The 19,751-nt window shown below is 46.4% G+C and overlaps 1 protein-coding gene across 3 annotated transcripts in view; it reads right to left on the reverse strand.

Annotated features, from left to right (window-relative positions):
* GFRA1 (GDNF family receptor alpha 1) overlaps window positions 1–19,751 on the reverse strand; it is a 218,094-nt gene that overhangs the window by 13,408 nt on the left and 184,935 nt on the right. For all 3 annotated transcript variants that reach the window (XM_045878926.3, XM_064595310.1, XM_045878925.3), the window contains 2 exons: window positions 17,345–17,479; window positions 13,429–13,607 (listed from right to left, as the gene is read on the reverse strand). In XM_045878926.3, the coding sequence (XP_045734882.1) occupies window positions 13,429–13,607; window positions 17,345–17,479 (314 nt within the window). The remainder of the gene's footprint in view (window positions 1–13,428; window positions 13,608–17,344; window positions 17,480–19,751) is intronic.

A 19,751-nucleotide genomic window follows, 5' to 3' on the forward strand; every position in this document is an offset into this window, starting at 1 on the left:
TGCTCAAGCACAGACCCACAGGGAAGATAAAATAATGATAAAAACAGTTGCTGGGCTGAACTAGGCTGAGTAACTATGCTGGAGAATTTTAATTTGTTTAATTATTACAACCCTCCCAGGCAGTGGTGCTCATTATTCCCATAGTACCTAGGATGAATCCAAGGAGACAAAGTTACTCTCCACTGAAGTCCCCAGGAAGGTTCGATTCTATTGTAGCAAGAAGCCTGATCCTTCAGGGTTTTCTATTCTTAAGCACAACCTCTTTTTCTTAGAAATGAAAACCTTGGAGAACTAACCATGCTGCTGTTGGTCTATTGTCTGCATGATCCCTTGTCAAGCGTCGGCACCCTCAATGCCTGGGTTACACGATCTCAAAGCCAGCTTGGTTTGGGCGTAAATTGAATGAAGGTGTTGCCTGCGCTCTCCATAGGACTTCAGAATCACTAAGTGCTACCCCTCACCTTGTTATAATGCCGGGGGTGCCATGTGCTGGGGCATGGAATAGATACAGACACCAGGTGACTCCTGGAACAGCAGGAATGCCTGCCAGCTTTGGGCATCGCTGCTGATGTGACCCAGATGCCCTTGGGACAGACAGCCTTCAGTTGTTCCCAAGCAGCACCAAATTTCAGCTAGAAGTTCTCTGGAGCTGACCAAGAAGGGGCAACTGAGTGGGAAGCAGAGAAAAGGAGGCCTGCCACAGGGCTCGGACCCAGAGCTGGTCCACCCAACGATCACTGCACCCAAGGGTCCTGGGACCATGTTCCCGAGCTGAGCCCCATGGTAACTGTGTTTGTGTACTTGGTCCGGAGCCTCCTCTTTTTATTGATTTTAGTTGTCTGACAACATAACCCTGGAAAATCCCAGAAATATAACAACACGAACTGTAATTCCAATGACAATGTGAGATAGTGCCTTTTCCCCAATGCTATATGCTAACACTCTTATTACTCGTAGTAATAGTATACAATTATAGTATAATTGCCACACACTCACAGAATGGTGACATATGGGCTATCTGGAGGCATTAATAAGGGACTTCATTAGAGTCAGGAGCTGGGTTTGAAGCGGTGTTATCAAGGGGTCATCTGTAAAACAAAGAACCTTCTCAAGAGAGAACCAATTTACTCCCTGTTCCTGCTAAAGCTCTTCTGGCCTCCCTGGTGTCCACCTTGTGCTTGGCAAACAGGCTTATTCTGGATGTAGGAGATTAGGGATAAAAGATTTTTTTTATAGAAGGAGAAAAAGTATAATTCAGATATACGGCGCTCTGTGTGCTTAATTTGGAAGGCTTTGTGGTTGAGAAAAATAGATGCCATGAACTGCCTTTGTTGAAAAGGTGACATCTGGGTTCATTAAAAGGTATACGTTAGATTTTGATAAAGGCTATTTTTCTAAGTCATTAAATTGGTTTTTAAGGAACTTTCTACTCTCCTTCCTTTGAACAATTATTAAACTATAAAATAGAATTGCACAATTGCTAAAACTGTAATCTGAAATTTTACAGCCAGCTATAAAATGCTATATTATTAAACTATACTGAAGATGCTCAAGCCCATTACAACTTTTTAAATGAATTATAAAACCTTTTACTGCTGATAAAATAATCTTAAATTACAGTACTGTGTATTCTAACAATATGTTCAACCAAAGTTTGCTACAATGCAAACATGCCAATCACAAAAAAATCATTACTTGAATTAAGCTTGTGGAAGCTTGCACGTGACAGCAGGTGCAGAGAGCAGACGTTTGCAGGCTGGGCGGGACGGCCCTTCTGCCCCAGGGTGGGGTCTTTCCCCACGTTCCTTCCACCACAGGACCAGCCAAGAGTGAGTCTCTCATGTTCAAAGGCTACACAAGAGATACTTAACAGACCCCTGTGCACTGAAGGAAGGCTGTGGCAATAGTCATTTGTTCCACTGAAACTCATCCCATAAATGAGATTTTTATTTTTTTATTTTTTAAAAGATTTTATTTATTTATTTGAGAGACAGAACGAGAGAGAGAGAGCATGAGAGTGGGGAGGGTCAGAGGGAGAAGCAGACTCCCTGCTGAGCAGGGAGCCCGATGCAGGACTTGATCCTGGGACTCCAGGATCATGACCTGAGCCAAAGGCAGTCGCTTAACCAACTGAACCACCCAGGTGCCCTAAATGAGATTTTTAAACTGTCAAATATTTAGTTATTAAGTACCTGCCCCTCACACATATGTTATGGACTGAATGGGGTTCCCCCAAAATTCATATATATGAAAGCCCTATTCCCTGGGTCCTCCGGATGGGACTGTATTTGAAGAGAGGTCTTTAAAGAGGTGATTCAGTGAAAATGAGGCTGTTAGGGTGGGACCCAATCCAATCTGACTGGTGTCCTTATAAGAAGGGGAGATTTGGACACACAGAGGGACACCGGGGATGCACACAAAGGGAAAGGCCACGTGAAGGCTCAGTGAGAAGGCAGCCATGCGCATGCCACAGAGAGAGTCCTCAGGAGAAACCAGCCCTGCCCACACCTTCATCTTGGATTCCTGACCTCCAGAGCGGTGAGAAATAAATGTCTGTGGTTGAGGCCCCCTAGCGTGTGGTGCTTTATTGCGGGGGGCTGAGCACCCCATTGCGGTGGGTGACACTGCCCTCCGCAGATGGGCCGTGCGTGCATCCACCTACCATGAAGCCTGACCCCCAAGACGAAATGCCTGTTTTTTGGTACCAGTTATATGTTGCAAGCTTCCACGTCTAATGGGGTTTGAATACGCAACTGAAGGCTCATTTCAACAGGCTGTGTGGCAGCCTTAATGGAGTAATACCCAATTTTTGAGCTCTGGATTCAAGCACTCTCCTCGAGGAAGGGCTTTGAAAATGCTCTATAAGCAGTCATTTCGAAAACTGTTTTTACAACAGCCTCTCTCCTCCCAGGGCTAACGTGGGTGGATTCTGGGAGGCAGCTTCCCTCTGAGCTCATCTGCTGGCACCTGGAGCTGGGAAGATTAAGTCCCAGGAGGCCACTGGCAGCCCCTCCACGCTGGGAGTAGCCGGGCCCATCAGGTGGGGCCCTTAGGCCACTTGGCAGCCTAGCCCAGAGCTCTGCAGTGAGGCTTCTGGGGGAGCCCAGAAACAGCCTGGGTGGGGGGCCCTGTGGCTTAGCACTTCTGCTAAGGGAAGACACCCCTCACAGCTCATTTCTCCCAGAGTGGGGGGAATAAACTGACTCTGAGCAGGAGAGCATTATGCAAAGGCACTGTGGGTGTTGCCAACATTTTTTTTTTTTTTTTTTTTTACGGGACCCATACAACAGCGGGGGCTAGAAAACACTCTGTAATACACAGAAATGATGGAGACCTCACAAAGACAGGGAACCAAATACCACACATGACAGGCAGCACCAAAGTCGTTTTCTTAAACTAAAGGCTCAGGAAAAGGCATCTGTGTTGCCAGAATCACTTAGGTTCAGCACATGCGCTGAGGGCTCAGTGGTGAAGCGTCTGGCACTGGCCGTATGATCCCGCTCAATAACCCCCCATCCCCCGAAACTCCCCCATGCTCCAAGTCTGTGCGTGAAACCTGATGGTGGTGCCGTATACACATTTCCATCCACTCTGGTCATCTGGCAAACGTCTCCTTTGAAATGTCACCTGTGGGTGACTTTTCCAAGGTGCCGGGGTGGAGGAGGGTGGAAAAACATTCATCAGAAGAAGGTGAGGGCGTGTGGGGCCCTGCGGGCTGTGGAGACCAGCAGGTCCTCGGATGATGAGAACCAGGTCGAGAGCCTCAGTCAGTACCACCTGTGATACCATCCACAGGCCCCACTGTAAGGGGAGTGTCACCTTGGGAAAATTAACTTAAATGTCCAAACGTGGGCATTCGGTGGCCACGGCGGCCCCTTTCCATTGTTCTTGCCTGCACTACCCTGGAAAGATCTGGTCCAATGTGGCTGCTCGCTCTTCCATCTCCGTAGGCCCCTTGCCAGGTAGGGAAACCTGAAAAGACTCTCCAACACCTCCATTTCCCCTGTTGTAAAAAGGAAAGGGGGTCTGTGAGGCAGCCCTCGTTTCCTGGATGGTAGTCCTCAGCCAGGGACGATTGTGCCCTCCAGGGGACATCTGGCTCTGTCTGGGGACATTTGTGGGTGTCACCATTGGGGAAAGGTGCTCCTGGCATCTAGAAGGTGGAGGCCAGGGGTGCCGCTCAACATCCTACAGGACACAGGACAGCCCGCACAACAAAGGATTTCCGGACCAAAACGTCAAGAGGGCCAAGGTGGAGGAAGTCTCATGTGGGGGAACTCTTCAATTCATGGCCAAGAGATCACCCAACAATCCTTAGGGAAGTTTCCAAGATTGGCAGAGAGGTGCACAGCCCACCTTCTGCAAAGAATTTCCAAGAAGCAAGTGACCTCCCACAGAGAAGCATCTGACTCTGAATTACATTTCCAAACCACCACCCTGACAAGGCCTCACCTCTTATCCTTAACAAGCCTGTTCTACAGGTGCAAAGCCCCACAAGACCAGAAAAGCCACTGGAAAATAGGACCCATAAAGCAATGCACAACCCAGCCTGGCCTCCTCAGGGCACTTCTCTATGACTGAATGGGACAAAGAGGACCAGTGATAATCTGAGTGCCGAAAGCTTCACAAAACTTACAAATAATAAAGACTTACACGGTACCACCTCTGGGCTGGGTGCGACACCGAGCATACTTTACACGCAGGATTGCATTTAATCCTCATAATAGCCCAAGGAGGCTCTACCACTGTCATCCCCATTTCAGGGATGAGGAAGTTGAGGCTAAGTAGTTTGCTCAAGGATTCATGGCTGGTAAGTGGTGAAATGAGAACAAGCTATAAGTTCCAACTCCACCTTTCTCATGAGAAGTTTCACTGTTTGGCCCTGGAATTAAAATTAGAATTTGACTAGCTTTTGATCCTGGTTTCTGGGAGATAACCTTTACATTCTTGGAAGTTCTTGAGTGATAGGAGTATCTTTGGTATTCATGAGCCCTTTGGATCCTACCTGAGTTCATGGTAATGAGATGACTCAGAACGGGGACTGGTCACCAGAGAGACCAACTACGGGCCAAGGAGCTGGGGCTTTGAATCATGTGAGGTCAGCCCAACTGCCTGACCTCCAGGGAGCAGAGAAGGGTAGAAGATTGCATTCAATCACAGGCCCAATGGCTCAATCAGTCACGCCTGTGTAATGAAACCCCAATTAAAACTCTGGTCACTGAAGCTCAGTGGAGCTTCCTGGGGGGTGAATGCATCAATGTGCTGGGAGGGGGACGTGTCCTGATCCCACAGGGAAAGGGAATGAAAGCTCTCTTCTGGAGACTCTCTCAGACCTCAGCTTCAGTATCTCTCCGTTTGGCTAGTCCTGATTTGTATCCTTTATAATAAAACCATAATCCTAAGTATAGTGCTTTCCTGAGTTCTGAGTCATTCTAGCGGACTGAATCTGAGGGGTCATGGGAAGCCCTGAATTTGTAGCTGGTTGGCCAGAAGTGCAGGTGGCCTGGGAACCCCTGAAGTGTGGCTGGCTACTGAAGTCAGGGCCATCTTGTTGGGGACCATGCCCTTAACCTTTGGTGTCTGTGTTGTCTCTGAGAGCTGGCGTCAGAACTGAATTCTAGGGACACCAGTTGGTGTCAGAATAGGTATCGTTTCCTTTCTTTATGCCAGTTTATGAACCAGTCTGGCACCTCCATCTGCCAGATGTTCCACAAGAATGTAGGGACTGATTTTAATCTCTATTGAGTGAATAATGTTACCTAGAAACAAAAAGGTAAAGTGCTCTGATTTCGGTAATACAGTGCAGTCATTTCAAACACATAGAAGGAAAGAAGCTCCTTTTCTCTTTCTTCTCTCCTGATCCAGCCTCTCTGTGTCTCAGGCCTACTGTCCGAAAAAATGGGAATAATAATAGTACTGACTTCATGAGATTACTGTGGGGATTAAATGAGTGTGTGTGTGTGTATGTGTGTATACACAATATATTCAATATTCTAATTATATATATGTAATGTGCTTAGAACCGTACTCGGCTCATGGGAAGAGCTTATACACATTTACTTTATTAATACCCAACCATAAAAACCAGAAGTGATGTGTGTTATCAGAGCAAATAGTTTTGGGTTCTGTTGTATTGGATGGTTTATAATGTTTCTCAAAGGAGGGTTTGGGGACCACTGGTGTCTATGACACCATGTAGGGAGCATTACTAACATTTTTAATTTTAATATTTATATATTGATTATAATGTATAGAGAACTAGCACACTGATTCATGTATGTGTCACATATATTTTTAACAGCTTCAGATGAGTCTAAAATGATAGTATTTATATAAATAAGTATATCTAGTAATTGAGTTTTTGGTTTTGTTTTGTTTTTAATGAGAGAGAGAGAGAGAGAGCGCACAAGCAGGGGGAGCGGCAGGCAGAGGGAGAAACAGCTCTCCGCTGAGCAGGGAGCCCAATACGGGACTCGATCCCAGGACCCTGGGATCATGACCTGAGCCGAAGGCAGCCGCTTAACCGGCTGAGCCATCCAGGTGTCCCTAGTAATTGAGTTTAAAGATGACTATGAAGCAAATAATAGTACAAGCAGAATGCAGATATGGGAAAGAATCAAAGTCTTGGTGTCAGAGGCTGAGACGTGGGGCTGGTTCTCAGACACGATCTTTTCTGCGACTAGGACTGTTTCCTATTTACAGCTGTGTCACCTCTTCCCAAGGTCAATGCTGGTTAAATAGATGTGGCAATAGCCCCTGGTAGATAGTCCCACTCTGGGATCCAGGCTGGACCAAGATCTGACTACTGTCACGGCCTCGGTCATACCACCAAGAAGCTGGTTGTTAGGATGACACTCCCAGGAGACTCCTTCTGGGCATGGGGAGATGGAGTTTGGAACAGTCATAACCCCTCAAGACCTGGTCCTTTCTTTACTATTGGTTTCCCATCCTCCTTGTCTCGGTGTCCAAAGTACACCTGTACTTTCCCTCCTTCCTTAGGGCTTTCTACAATGACCAATTCTTAGAATCGGCTGGATATCACTCCGTTCCAATGGTTCTTACAAATTAAGAAAGCACAGTCTAAAGAGCTCCATCTTTTTTCCTCCATGGATGCCCAGCCTCTGGGAAGAGCCCTTCCTTTATAGTCCCAGGGTCCAGAGTTAAAGCTCTCACACTTCTCATCAATCACTCTAAGAGTGGTGGCCACTTACCACTTGGAGAGGGTTGGACAGTGATGCTGGGCCCTTTGCGAAAGGGGAACCAGGTTTTTAAATCTCACAGCTGACCTGAGAGGCAGGTGATACTGTACAGCAGACATTCAGAGAAGGTAGGAAACGTGCCCTAGGTCACAGAGCAATAGGAACTGAGCCAGGGTTCTCACTCAGGTCCATCTGACCCCCAAAGCTCATGCTCTTCCCAGCAAAGCCACTCCTAAGCTGTCAACCACAGGTTAAAGGAAAGTGCTGAGGAGGTGCCTGCAGGGTCTGCCCACTGGCATAGGTGGACTGAGTCCCAGGGTGAGCGTCCCCATGCCAGGGCCGGCTGTGGAAGGAAGCACCTCACTCTCTCCCCTTCCAGCTTCCTGCCCGCCCACCAATCATCCCGTGCAAAATCCCACCACCCTGGCCTTGCAATCAAGTGCCTCTTCTCCAGTGGAAGATTAACAGGACGCCAAAGCACCCCATTGCTCTGCTAGCATAAATTGCAAGAAAAACATTTAGAATATTGATTAAGTGCTTCATGCTCGAAGATTTAAATTTACCTCCTGTATTTCCAGGATTAGCTGACATAATGGGGTCAGTCTGCTGGCACAAATGATTTACAGAACACCCATTGGCAACTTGCCTTTTAAAACTCAACACTGAACATTTTCACTTGGTCACAGCCAGAGGAGTCCTGGGCATTTAGCAGGTTTGGATAATTGCCTTCCTGCTGCCACATCTAGAACTTCTGGGGTCTGGCCCTGGGAAGAGCTTTGAAATCATTTCCGGTCTGGTCTGGCCCTATCAGGTCCAAAGAGACCTTGTTAAGGTGATGGGGTACTGGGGCGGTGGAGGGATACGCTGTTCTTCCAGGATGGAAAGTTTTGTTTCAGGTCTAGATGATTTTCAATATTCTGATATTCAATATTCTAATTAAATATTTGAAAACTCTAATACGTAGGAGGTAAATGGATGGGCAAATCTTGTCTGCCCTCTCCTCCTCTTATCAGTCGGCGAACATCCTGCATGCTACAAGCACCCAGCCCATTTCTATAAGCTTCAAACTGTACTCTGCGAAGAGAAGGAACTGTATCAGGTCAAGGAGGCCAGGGATTAAAATCCAGTGGATATTGCAGGTTCTCTGCTCCAGGAAAGATGCCCACCCTCAAGGCCTTTGCCCCACGGCCCACGGAGGGCCATTCTAAGTGTCCCTGTTGTGGGACCTTGAGGGCTAGCGTGGTCTGACCACCAAAGCGAATGATGGGCTATTGGTGGGGAAGAGAACAGGAGCCCTCTGCTCTGCACTGGGGATTTCAGTAGTAAGCATTCTCGCAACGACTATCCACTGGAGATGCTTACATTTCTTCATGACTGAGAAAACCACACTGCTGGTTTCTTTCTAGAATGCTGTCTTAAAAGTCCCACTAGGGAGAGGGGAGGAGCCCTACTTGAGCTCTGTCTACAACCTCTGGCCCTCCATGTCTCTCCACAGAGATGTTTTCTTTGGCTCCTAAGAAAAACTGACTTTGGTTGTGGCTCTCCCTGTTCCCTAGAGCTCTCCAACTGCTCACAGCTATCCCATACCCACCTTTTAGCCCTGGATCGGAGTGTGTGTGTCCCTCAGGCTACCAGACTTTCTCTTGTCAATCACAGCTCTTTTGAGGGGAAAGAGAGTGGAAAGGGGCAGAGACAGCAGTTTTCCCCAGAGTCCGCAGCCGCAGCCCCTGGGCTGTCTTCCCCAGGCTCTAGCACCTGTTAGACCATGGAATCCAAGACCTACAAATGCCACTTTAAGGGGTCTTTACTTTAAGCTTCCAGAATTAAGTGGTGTACAGTGAGGCAAAGTGGGGATTTTTTCCAACACCTACTTACATCTCCCAAAGATATTTACTTTAAATAAGCGACAAGTACAGTCCATTTGGTTTAAATATCCTGAGCTTTTTTCAGCTAGCAGACCACTCAAGTGCACAGAAGATGAAATAATTGGTAGAGTTTTTAATCTTCCTTTGTTTTTCATGTGACCACTTTGTACAAGTCAAAGGGATATACCAACAATAGTGCAGTCTGCATCATGCTTGTTACTAATATGACTGCCAATTAATGCTGACATGGGAGCTTGGCGGGTTACCCAAAACCTGCTATTTTATCACCCCAGGGGGTAAGCACTTGGACATTTCTATGACATTTTATACTAATCAATCAACTTTCCTTTTTTAAAGACAAGCCTTTCCTAGGAACTGCAGACGAGTCCTATATGCCCCACACCCAAGGCCACCCATTTCCCCAGAAGAATTGCATTTGGTTTGTTGATTATTACACTTTGAAGCTGACTTTTGAAAATGTTTATTCTTATTTCTTCCCTTCCAAAGGGGAAATCTATCTCAAATGTTAAGACAGGAACCCAAGTCCCCAAGAGTTTTCTCGTATTATTGTATATTTTAAAATATTACAAGAGGGTGCCTCTCAAGGGAAGTGACCTTTATAGCTGCCAAAGATAGTTGACTTTCTCCAAATCTGTTACCAATGGATCCCAAGCTGGTTTCAGTCAATTCTATTCTGAGTAATGACACACATGGCTGGGACAAACGCCATTCTAAGATATTTCTAGGACCCCCTGGCAAATGATAATTTATCTGGAGACAGCCAGGCAGGCAAAAGAAGGACAGATGGGGAGAATGAGTCTCCTGGGAGCCCTCCTCCAAAGTGAAAGTGCTAAATCAGTGCCAGGGACCATGTTCTCGGGGTGAAGGCCCATCTCTTATCACTCATTCACCCCCCATCCTCTGGCCTCCAGTGATTCTTTCCACTGTTGTTAGTATAGGTCATTCTAAAGACATTACCAAGCTGCGAAAAGTTTCACTGGCAAACTTCCAGTCTTTCCCTATTCCCTGTCTCCTGGAATTGCATGAGCTTTGTGTTTTCCCTATTACTTGAATAGCTGCTTTCGGGAAGCACTAGGACATATGGTTCTCTCAAAACCAGCTTTTCCCTGCCGCCTTTTCTATCCTCTCTTCTCTTCTGTTTTTTACTTCCTCCTTTCTGTCCATTTCTAATTCAAAGAAAGAGCCCAGGTTGGTTGTTCAAGGTCATGGAACAAGGCAGAGAAGTATACTGGTCTTGGGACAGAAATCCCAGGCCCTCCAAAGAATTGCCGTGTGATTCTGGTTAAGTCACTAGCCTTTGCCTGCCTCTGTTGCCTTAGGTGTAAAAGGGAAGGATGTCTGTAAGCAAGGCACAACACCACTGTCCATCTGCTGTAAAGGGACCCGGTGGCCAACTGACCGGGCATCAGACATCACATGTGACATTTTTAAAGTACCATTCTGGAATGTTCACTCTGTCCCAGGCCCTGAAGCATTACCCCCGTTTAATCCCCTCAACTCTGGCAGCTCAGCCATCCTCGAGTTTTGTGGAAGCTGAGGCCTGGAGAAGCCACGGGGCTGATGAGGATAAGAGCCTGGGTCTGAACACAGGCTTGGCTGCAGAGCCCATGCCCTCACTCCCCGCCTCACGTGTGCAAAAATGGGCTCAAGTAGACCATCCCCTTAGGAGGAAAGGTGAGGTTTGGTAGAACCCTGAAGGACTCCCCAGAAGTGAAGTGCTGTTTAGCTCCAAGACATGTGTGTCCTGTGTGTGTGTGTCCCAGGCAAGACAAGTATGGCTGCGCCCTCATGCCCTGCTCGTCCCACACTTCTATTTCCCCCTCCTCCGAGAAGTTAAAGAGCAGCCTCGACATAAACACCATGCTTTTACTTTGCCCCTCTATTTATGAGGCAGACTTCCTATCACTAATACAGGGGAAGGCGAGGCACCGTTTCTTGGGAACAGAGCTCATGTGTCCCCCAACATTGCCAGGGCAACCTTGCAGCAGTACAGAGTCCTCCTTGCGGGGGGCGGGGGGGGTGGCTGGGCGGATCTGTGTCGGAGGCACAATATTGTGTGGCCAAGACATGCGTGCACCACAGGAAGCAGAAGTCAGGCGCTGTGATCTGGGGGGGGGGGGGGGGGGTTAGGGTGGGGGGTGGGGGAGCAGGGCACAGGGAGGTGGGGAGAATGCCTCCTTATGGCTGACACAGTCCTCTCTCAGTTTCCTCTTAGAGGAAACTAATTTCACGGGATTTCCAATAACGGCTATTCTTCTGAAACGCCATCTATTAATTTGGTCTGACTTCCCAAAATGTTGACAAGCTGTGCCTTTGCCCATTATTTGTAAGTTCACTGAGGAGAGAATTTTTTTTTTTTTGAGGGCCCATCTCCATGAAGTTTCCAAAACAAAGAAGGGGCTCAATAAACAGGCCAAACGCTCCCTCCGCAGCCATGCTCTGTGCACTCAGACACGTGCAGAGAAAGACGTGGTTTTGTCACGGTCAGACCTTGCCTCTTGTACCAGTCAGGAACCATCTCTGGCCCACTCTTATCACCGAAGGACACCACGGTCCAACACCTTATCTGGCCACTTGTCTTACTGGTGCTAGAACCTGAGTGGACCCAAGAAGAACGGAAGGGTGGCCGAGGAGGAACAGGATGCCGAGCACCCGCCAGAGACAAAGAACAGATCCTGTGTCTGTGGTGCAATGTCTGGCTCCCAGCTCGCCTCTCCCCGGCTGGGGAGCTTTGTGCAAGTCACCTCCCCTCCCTGAGCCTGAGGGCTCTGCTGCAAGATGGAGCAGTTAGAGGCTGTAATAGTCCCCAAGCCTCCTCCTACTTCTGGCGGTTTCTGCACAGTGATTTGGACATTGGACATGCTCAGGAAATGCTTCAGAAGCATGAAGAGAATCTGGTTGACCTTAGGCTGTGCGGCTCCCCTCCCTGACTGCTTGCTCCTCAGTGCTGTGCGTATGAGTGGGTGTGAGTGCGTCTGAGGGTTTGTGACATAGGAGGATGGGAAGGAGACCAACAGTCAGCTGAGTGGCATGTAGGATATCCGAGAAGAAGGGAGACACTGGGGGAGAGAAGACAGCAAGCAAACCAGAAGCAGAGGAACTGCCCCGGTGGTCTGTAGGGAACGAAGAGGATTGTGAGTTAAGACGGTATTGGCAAAAGAAGGTTTCTGATGAACATTCTGGTGAGCCTGATCCTCGGTGGCAGCAGAGTGGGGAGAGAAGAGAAAATATACTCCAGTGACGGGTGTGAAGTGACAGCACAGTGCCTGGCGCATGTGCCTTTCCCCAGCATGGCAGGCAGCAGAAATCCTCACGCGGTCACAACTACCCCCAAAATACAGGAAGAACCACGAGAGCACCGGAGTCTCCTGGATTCCCAGCACCAGTTCTGTGACTCACAAGCTCCAGCAGAAGTGTTACTTCACCAAGCCCCGGTGTCCTCAAGTGCAAGAACAAGGCTAACAATAATACTGTTACTCTCCCACAGCCGTCAAGAGGATAACAGCCAGAGAGGTAAGGTGTGCGAAAATATTTTGCAGACATCCAAATAGGTAATCTCTTGCTAAGTAAGTAGCTGAATACCCGTTACTATGAAAAAAAAAATCAATAAAAAGGCAGAGTAAACACTCTGCTGTGACTAAAGGCAGGAAACTTTTGTTCGCATGCCATTGTGGTTCTGCCCTTGGAGATCTGGATTAACCCCAGGGAAGTCTCCTGGCCATTCTCACCGGTCTCTAGTCCCACGAGGGGCTCTGGGCAGGGTGGCTCCACATAGTTCCTCCTACTGCAGAAAAGCATTTTCTTCTGCTTCTGGAAGAACGAAGCCATACAGACTCCACACTGGAGTTAACACCTCACTAGTGACAGTGTCTCTGGTTAACCTTTAGACAGAGTTACACGCTCCACGTTAAGTTTAAATGACAGTGGTGGCAACCGACCTAAGAGTACCTTCTCTTTCAATAGGCGCTGCTTTGTAGAGAACACAGAATAAGCATAATAAATAAATCAATACCAGTTCAGCTCTGCCACTCCACAAACAGAAGGCTTAAAGATTCATCTGCCCAGCCCCCTCATTCCACAGGTGAAGACACCAAGGCCAGCTCTGGGGACCCTAACCAAAGTCGCATTCCCAGCAGATGGGAGTCAGTCCCAGAGTTCGTCTTTCTCCCGCTCTGTGGCACTTCACAATCTCCATTTATCATGGTTAAAATGCACTTTTAAGATTCAAACCCAAGCAGCCCTCCATCATTAGCCGTCTTATCTTTAGATGCATTGCAGGAAACTGGTCCGGGCTTCCCCCTCTACAAGTGAGCTCCAGAGGGGAGTTCGGCCCCCGCTCTTACCTGCAAATTTGCACAAGGTGGTAAAACATGAGTGGGGATTTCATTCTCAGAGCCTGCTGGCACCAGGGGCTTGTTCTTGGCCCGGAAGGCTGTGGTGGTGGCAGTGGTGGTCTGAACTGGGAGGGCTGGCTGCCACACGGTCACATCAGAACCATTGCCGAAGGCTTGAATTGCATTTTCTGCAGTAAAACAGGAGGAAATCCAATTTCAAAGTCAAGCAGCAAATGTAACAGACAGGATACATAAAGCCAGAAAGGCAAACTAGAAATTCTGATTACAGTATTGGACTTCCCTGAACAAAACCCACCCATCCCTCCACCCTACACATGCTGAGAGCCAGCCATCGGGTCAGGTGCTCAAAAATCAATTCATTAATTAAACACCGAGATGGACACTTAGGTATGCTCAAAGCGCAACAAATAGTGTTCCTATTTATGTACCAGGGGCTGAGCAAGATCCTTGCCCTGAAATACTCATCAGTCAAGTGCTTCGAAACCCAGCCTTGAACCTTTTTTGCGGGGGATCATGATCATTGATCCATCTTCCAAGAACATCCCTGTACTCTGTTAAAATACTATACTAAAAGCAAACTAGTTGGTGCTTTTTTTTTTTTTTAAGTAACATAAACCTAATTATGAGGGACCTTGGTGGCATCCATGCTAATTTGGCAGGCAGTAAAATCAAACAGCAAAAGATGTGACTCACTACCGTAGAGCACTCTGCACATGCTCTGAGCAGCTACTATGGGCCAGGCATTGCTCAAAGTACAGATGCAACCAGTTTCTTTAAAAGAAAATAAATCTACTCCAATCTCATCAACATATAGTGCAAATTTAAGTAAGATTATTTTTCCCCTTTCTGCTCCCAGTCTTCCAAACAAAATCTGCATAATTAGGTAGGAGCAGCCCTACTTAAATGAAAAGTTTAAAATGTAAAATTTTAAAAGCTTATTACAATTTCATGGGATTAGATTGTTTTTATGGCAAGAGTAAATTGGTTGTGTGTTGTTCCCCTCCTCAAAATGAATTAAAAACAGTTTTTAATCAGGTCCTCAGGGATTTGGCCTGGCTTTAGGAATTTTTTATTTCATATTCATTGTATAAGAAATCAAACTCCTCCATTTGAGGCCTGAATGTGCAAATTGTTAATATATGATTCTTAGCTGGCCTTTTCCGATATACAAGACAGAATAATTTAAGCCTAATCTTCCTCTTAGAAGTGACATTTTGTTCTAAAATTGTTATCCTTTAAGTTCAGCAAACTGGAAGCTTGTTTTCTCAAACTTTCCATTTTTCAGGCTGTAAGAAACAGCTTCGAATTAATATAAATGCTTTTTATGTTCCCAGCCACGTTACATGGCTTAACGGGTGGGTGCGATGCAGAGAGGTTTCCCTGAATGACCTGGACCACCACCACCACGAGCCGCAGAATGCTTCTTTCTCTTTCCTGTTCAGACACGGAGATTCAGGAGACCCCTGCCGTTTATTGTCACTACCTGAGCTTTCCCGTGTGCTTGCCTTGCCGCGTGGGATGTCTGTGGCCTTGCTCATTCATTTACTGAAATGTCAGTGGAACACAGACTAAGTGCCCGGTCCTGCTCTGTGCAGGCCATGCAGCGGTGAACATCAAGGACAGCAACAACAGACAAAACCCCTGCCCTCACGGAGATCCCATGCCCCGGCTGGGGAGGGTATTAAGTGAAATATAGAATCCATTTAGTGCTGAGAAATGACTGGAGGAAATGAAGCAGGGGTGAGAGTGGAAGGGGAAAATGTTCTGATAGAGCGGTCCAGGGAGGCAAAGGTGGCATCTGGAGAAAGACCCGAGTGACAGTCACTCCTATCTTACCTCCGTCTCCAGCTCATTCTTCTCTCCTCCCCTCACCCTGGCCATGCACTTTGGCTTAAAAATAACTGTGTTTCCCCCCAATAACTAGAAATAAACAATCAGTTAAGGTTGTGTTCATGATAGAGGAATCTGGGAGAGATCTGGTTAATCCGAAGGCAGCAGAATTGGGTTACTGCATTCGGTTTGGAATCTACAAATTTTCAATTCCTTCTACTCTAGAGCCTTTTGCAAGAGAGTGAATTGATGGCGCTGTGTCTTTGGTGGACTGTGCCCCTTCTCATTGAAGTATAAATAGAATGACTATGAAAAATTCTGGCTGGCTTTGGTCCCTGTTGAAGACCAAATGTATTTATTTTTATTGAAAAGTCATTAGCAAAAAGAGGCCAGACCAGTCTCCCCTTCACCAAAATATTATTAAGCAGGGACACCTTTAGTTTCTCCATGAGGGAGAGGTTTTCCAGCCAGGGTGACTATCATCTTTTCTCACACTGACCTACACTGTCATTGCTTTATCTTCATTAAAACTTGCATTCTGCCAAAAGACTGTGCAGGATGTGGAAAAGAAGGATATATACATACTTTTCTTTTTTTAAGTCAAGACCAAACAAGAGATCTAAGGTACACTTCACAATGTTTTAGCAAATGTCTCCATACTTCCCACTACTTCTGTGGTTTTCAGTTTCACTTAGGTGTCCAGAAGCTTGTGTTGGTTTTAAGATGATTAAAACATTTGGTTACAGCCACATCACTGAAGTACCTAATAAGCAAATCATTTAGATTTGTCTTTTCAACAAAGGAAGCTATAAAGAGGTTTTAGAATAAGTAACACTTAAAAGCTTTTCCATGTACGCATGGTAAATTGTTAGCTAATCCTCTGGTCATCAATCATTGTATGGCAGAGCATCATGGAGAGTTGTCACGGCTCTCAGAGGGGTGGCTGAACCTTAATTCCTAGAAGCTGGCTCCAACATCTCTCACCAGGAAGTCACACCTGGTCCCCAGTGTTCAGCCATATATTCTCGTCCAATGGGCCCTTTACTATCAGGCATGACACAAAAGCCTCAGGGGATAGGGGCTGCAGAAGAAGGAACTCAGGCTTCAGATCCATCTCTGGCATGGAGGGTCCATGTGAATAACAGCTGTTTACTCAACTGTGAAATGGAGATGCTCATACCTAGATCTAGGACTCTGTGCAGATTACAGTAAATGAGATAATGTATATACTGCACTCCCTATAGAGTGAGTTGAGGGCACCCAATAAATTAATGTCGGCTGCCACAAAATGAGAGCGAGGTACTCAAGCATCTCCGCTGGATCACCACCTCAAGCAGTGTGCATCTCCGTGGATCGAAGGGAGACCCAGCACGGTCTGACGAATGCCCATTGTTCATACCTGTACATTTCTCTCCATCCCTCTCCCTTTGGGAAACATGTTTCCACATTGCCCCAAGCAAACTGCAATAATAACTGATACTATTTCCAAGCAGGAACAACTTCCCCTCTCCCCCCCACCCCCAAGTGCTCATCTCTGCCTCTCAAGATAACTGACATCCTGAGGTTCCTGGCTGCATTGCCAGCTTATCCCACTCAAGAATTGTGGCTTCTCCTCTGAGCCAACCCCGAACATCCAGGGGGCTATTGATGTTAATGTTCTAATTTTTCTCAGTGAGCCCTTGTAGGCTTACCCCCATCTAACTTGTCTGAGCTTCTCACACCGTACATTGCGCCCAGGTTTTAAGAACCTTTGGAACAGACTTCATGCTGGTTGCCAACATCAAAATTTGATCTGTGGGTAGAAGAGCTCTATCTGACATAATGTACCCTCTGTTGTTTGAATCTCTTGCTCTCTTAAGCCTTTGGGTTCACATACTTGGCAGCACCCACTCGCTCTGTTCCCTGCTTCATTGCGCAGTATGGCCAAGAGATGCTGGATTCACCATCAAGGAGCAGGAAAAAAGCGACAGAGAGAGCAAGAAGAGGCAGGCACAAGAAACATGAAGATACAGCTTGAACACAGAGAGGAAAGCGTGTTTGTGTGTTTGCTTCCTTTTTTTTTTTTTAAACTCACTAAGACAAGTATTGTCCTTGAAGAAGTTCAAAAATTTCAAGCATTCTTCTATATCATTCCCACTGTTGCTGCAGTCACACCATGGGGCCACGCTGAGGCTACTGGAGTCTATGTAGTTGGGGGTCATGACTGTACCTAAAAAAGTAAAAACAAGGCATCTTGTTCTTATGTGATCATACAGACTTTTGTATAGCCTAAAAAGAAACAAATATTCCTCTGATGGTGGATGCACCACGGATAATTACAAACATTGTGTTTGCTGAGTGAGAAATTATGTTAAGCAGTGCATTTTCTTGGCAATTTATCTTGAGCACATAAAATAATTTACACATTTACTTAAAAAATTATAACAGAACTCCTTGAGCTGCACTTAGGGTATTTTTCTGCCCAAATGGTATGGATGTTACGGAGTAGGAGAGAATTAACTTCGAATGCATGAGTTGCCAAATCCCTTGCATTTTCTTGAAAATGTCATTAATCTTCATAAATAGACAGAACTGGTTTTACATATCTTAAAAATTCTTTTAGGACTTTGCATCCACTTCCCTCAGAAGCAAATGGCTTCTTCAAAGTAACACAGGGAAGCTTAGAAGCTATCCTTTGGGCTACCCCACATCCAGAACATATATAACGAGGCCTCTGCTCACCAGACTTTCAACTGATTTAAATAAAGTCTTCCAAGTTGTGAAGGAATTGGAATTAAACAGTGGAAATTCTCTAAGCTGATGGCTCTTGGAGTATTGTCTCGATAGTCCCCAAAAGTCCTCAAAGAAATGCTGGGTGGTCTCACTTGCCTACATCTTCCTATATTCATGGTTTTTCTGATGAGCTCTGTGCTGGCACAAATAAACAATGCATTTATACTTAATACAACCCAAATGTCTTCTTCTGGGTGGCTCGCACCAGGCGATGCCTATTCATGCCAAGAAGCCTTCTGGTTTTTTGTATTTTGTGGATGTAAGAAGTAATAGGTGGTCAGTGAGCCACAGGATATATTTGGTTCATAAACAGAAAAAAAAAATTCTTTGTAAGCTCTTCTGGGTCAAAGACATATCTTTTTTACCCTACATTCCTTACCAATTTGAACTACATTATCTCCCATTATACCTTGGGATGGGAACTTTGACCCACAGCAGACAGTGAGCACCTAACTTTGGATGAGAAAGGAAAAGGTACCCCAAACCCTGAGTCAAGAGGTTAAAATGTGTCTACTCAGTATCCACTGAATGCAGGGCATCATGATGGATCCCTGACATATGGAAGAAGCAGGTGCAAGCTTTGTCCTGAAAGACATTTAGAACCCAGTGACCAGTGCGGAGGGAAAGATCCAGACCCAAGAGAGAAATAAATTTTGGTCTGTAAAATGCATTGCTTCAACCATTTCATTCCATTCCATGATGAGTATTTCATCATCCTGGGCAGGTAATGGTTTGCCAAGCCAGAAATGCCTGGCAGCCCTGTGCCTTGGCCCCTCATGGAGGAGTTAATGAACACATATGCCTGGAAGGATATGGACTAAGGTGTTAATAGGGATGACGTCTGGGATTCGAGTTGTAGATCCTTCCTACTGTCTCCTTTGGGTTTCTCTGTATTTTTTTTTACTTTTTATAATGAGCATGGCTTAATTATTTCCATTGTTTCTTAAGCTCATAATTCCATAGTTGATAAGTAACTCCTACCAGAGACCAGCTTACTTAAGAAAAGGAAAGAGTGAATGCAAATTTGGAATACTGACTCAAGGAAGATACACCCATTGGGATACAGCCACAAAAATGCTAAACAACATGGTGAAAGGTCTTGCCCAAGAGAACACAGGTATCCTTTCAAAAATGCTGGGATGAGTGTGCAGGCCCCTATAATATCCCCGCATTAAGCACCATCGTTGATTGTCCCAAAATCTCTTGCTGAAGACACTCTGGTGACAAAAAAAAAAAAAAAGGGGGTCTGTGCTGTCATTCTTGGTGGGAAGCTCTTCTCGCCGGTGACTTGTGCGATCATGGCAGGAACACACACCCTGGCTGAGCTGTCACGCTTCTGACAAGTGTGATTTCCCTCACCCCTCCGCAGCCTTCACTACGTGTTTGTCCTCAAACGTCAGTTGTGACGGAGCCCTGCCACTGAGGCTTCCTCAGGCCCTGGGACCCGGAACACCTGCCTTTTTTCCTGCCTGCCCCTTTAAGCCATGGACACAAATTTCTGACTCCTCGCACTCTACTGGTACTAAGTAGAGTACTAATTTCTGACCCCTAACTGCACTCTCGCCCCGAATGCCAAGAACCTGGTTCTGGGAAAGCCTCAGGTGTTGAGAGGCAGAAAACACTGTTTCTGCTGGTCTATTCTCAGGGAACCATTTTAGGCTCCATCACCTCCTGCCCACCAGGAGCTGAATTACCAACAATATTAATGG

The sequence above is a fragment of the Mirounga angustirostris genome, unplaced genomic scaffold (genome assembly GCF_029215605.1).
Source record: "Mirounga angustirostris isolate CCGP_5_RB_7025 unplaced genomic scaffold, mMirAng1.0.hap1 SCAF_6, whole genome shotgun sequence".
Lineage (NCBI taxonomy): Eukaryota > Metazoa > Chordata > Mammalia > Carnivora > Phocidae > Mirounga > Mirounga angustirostris.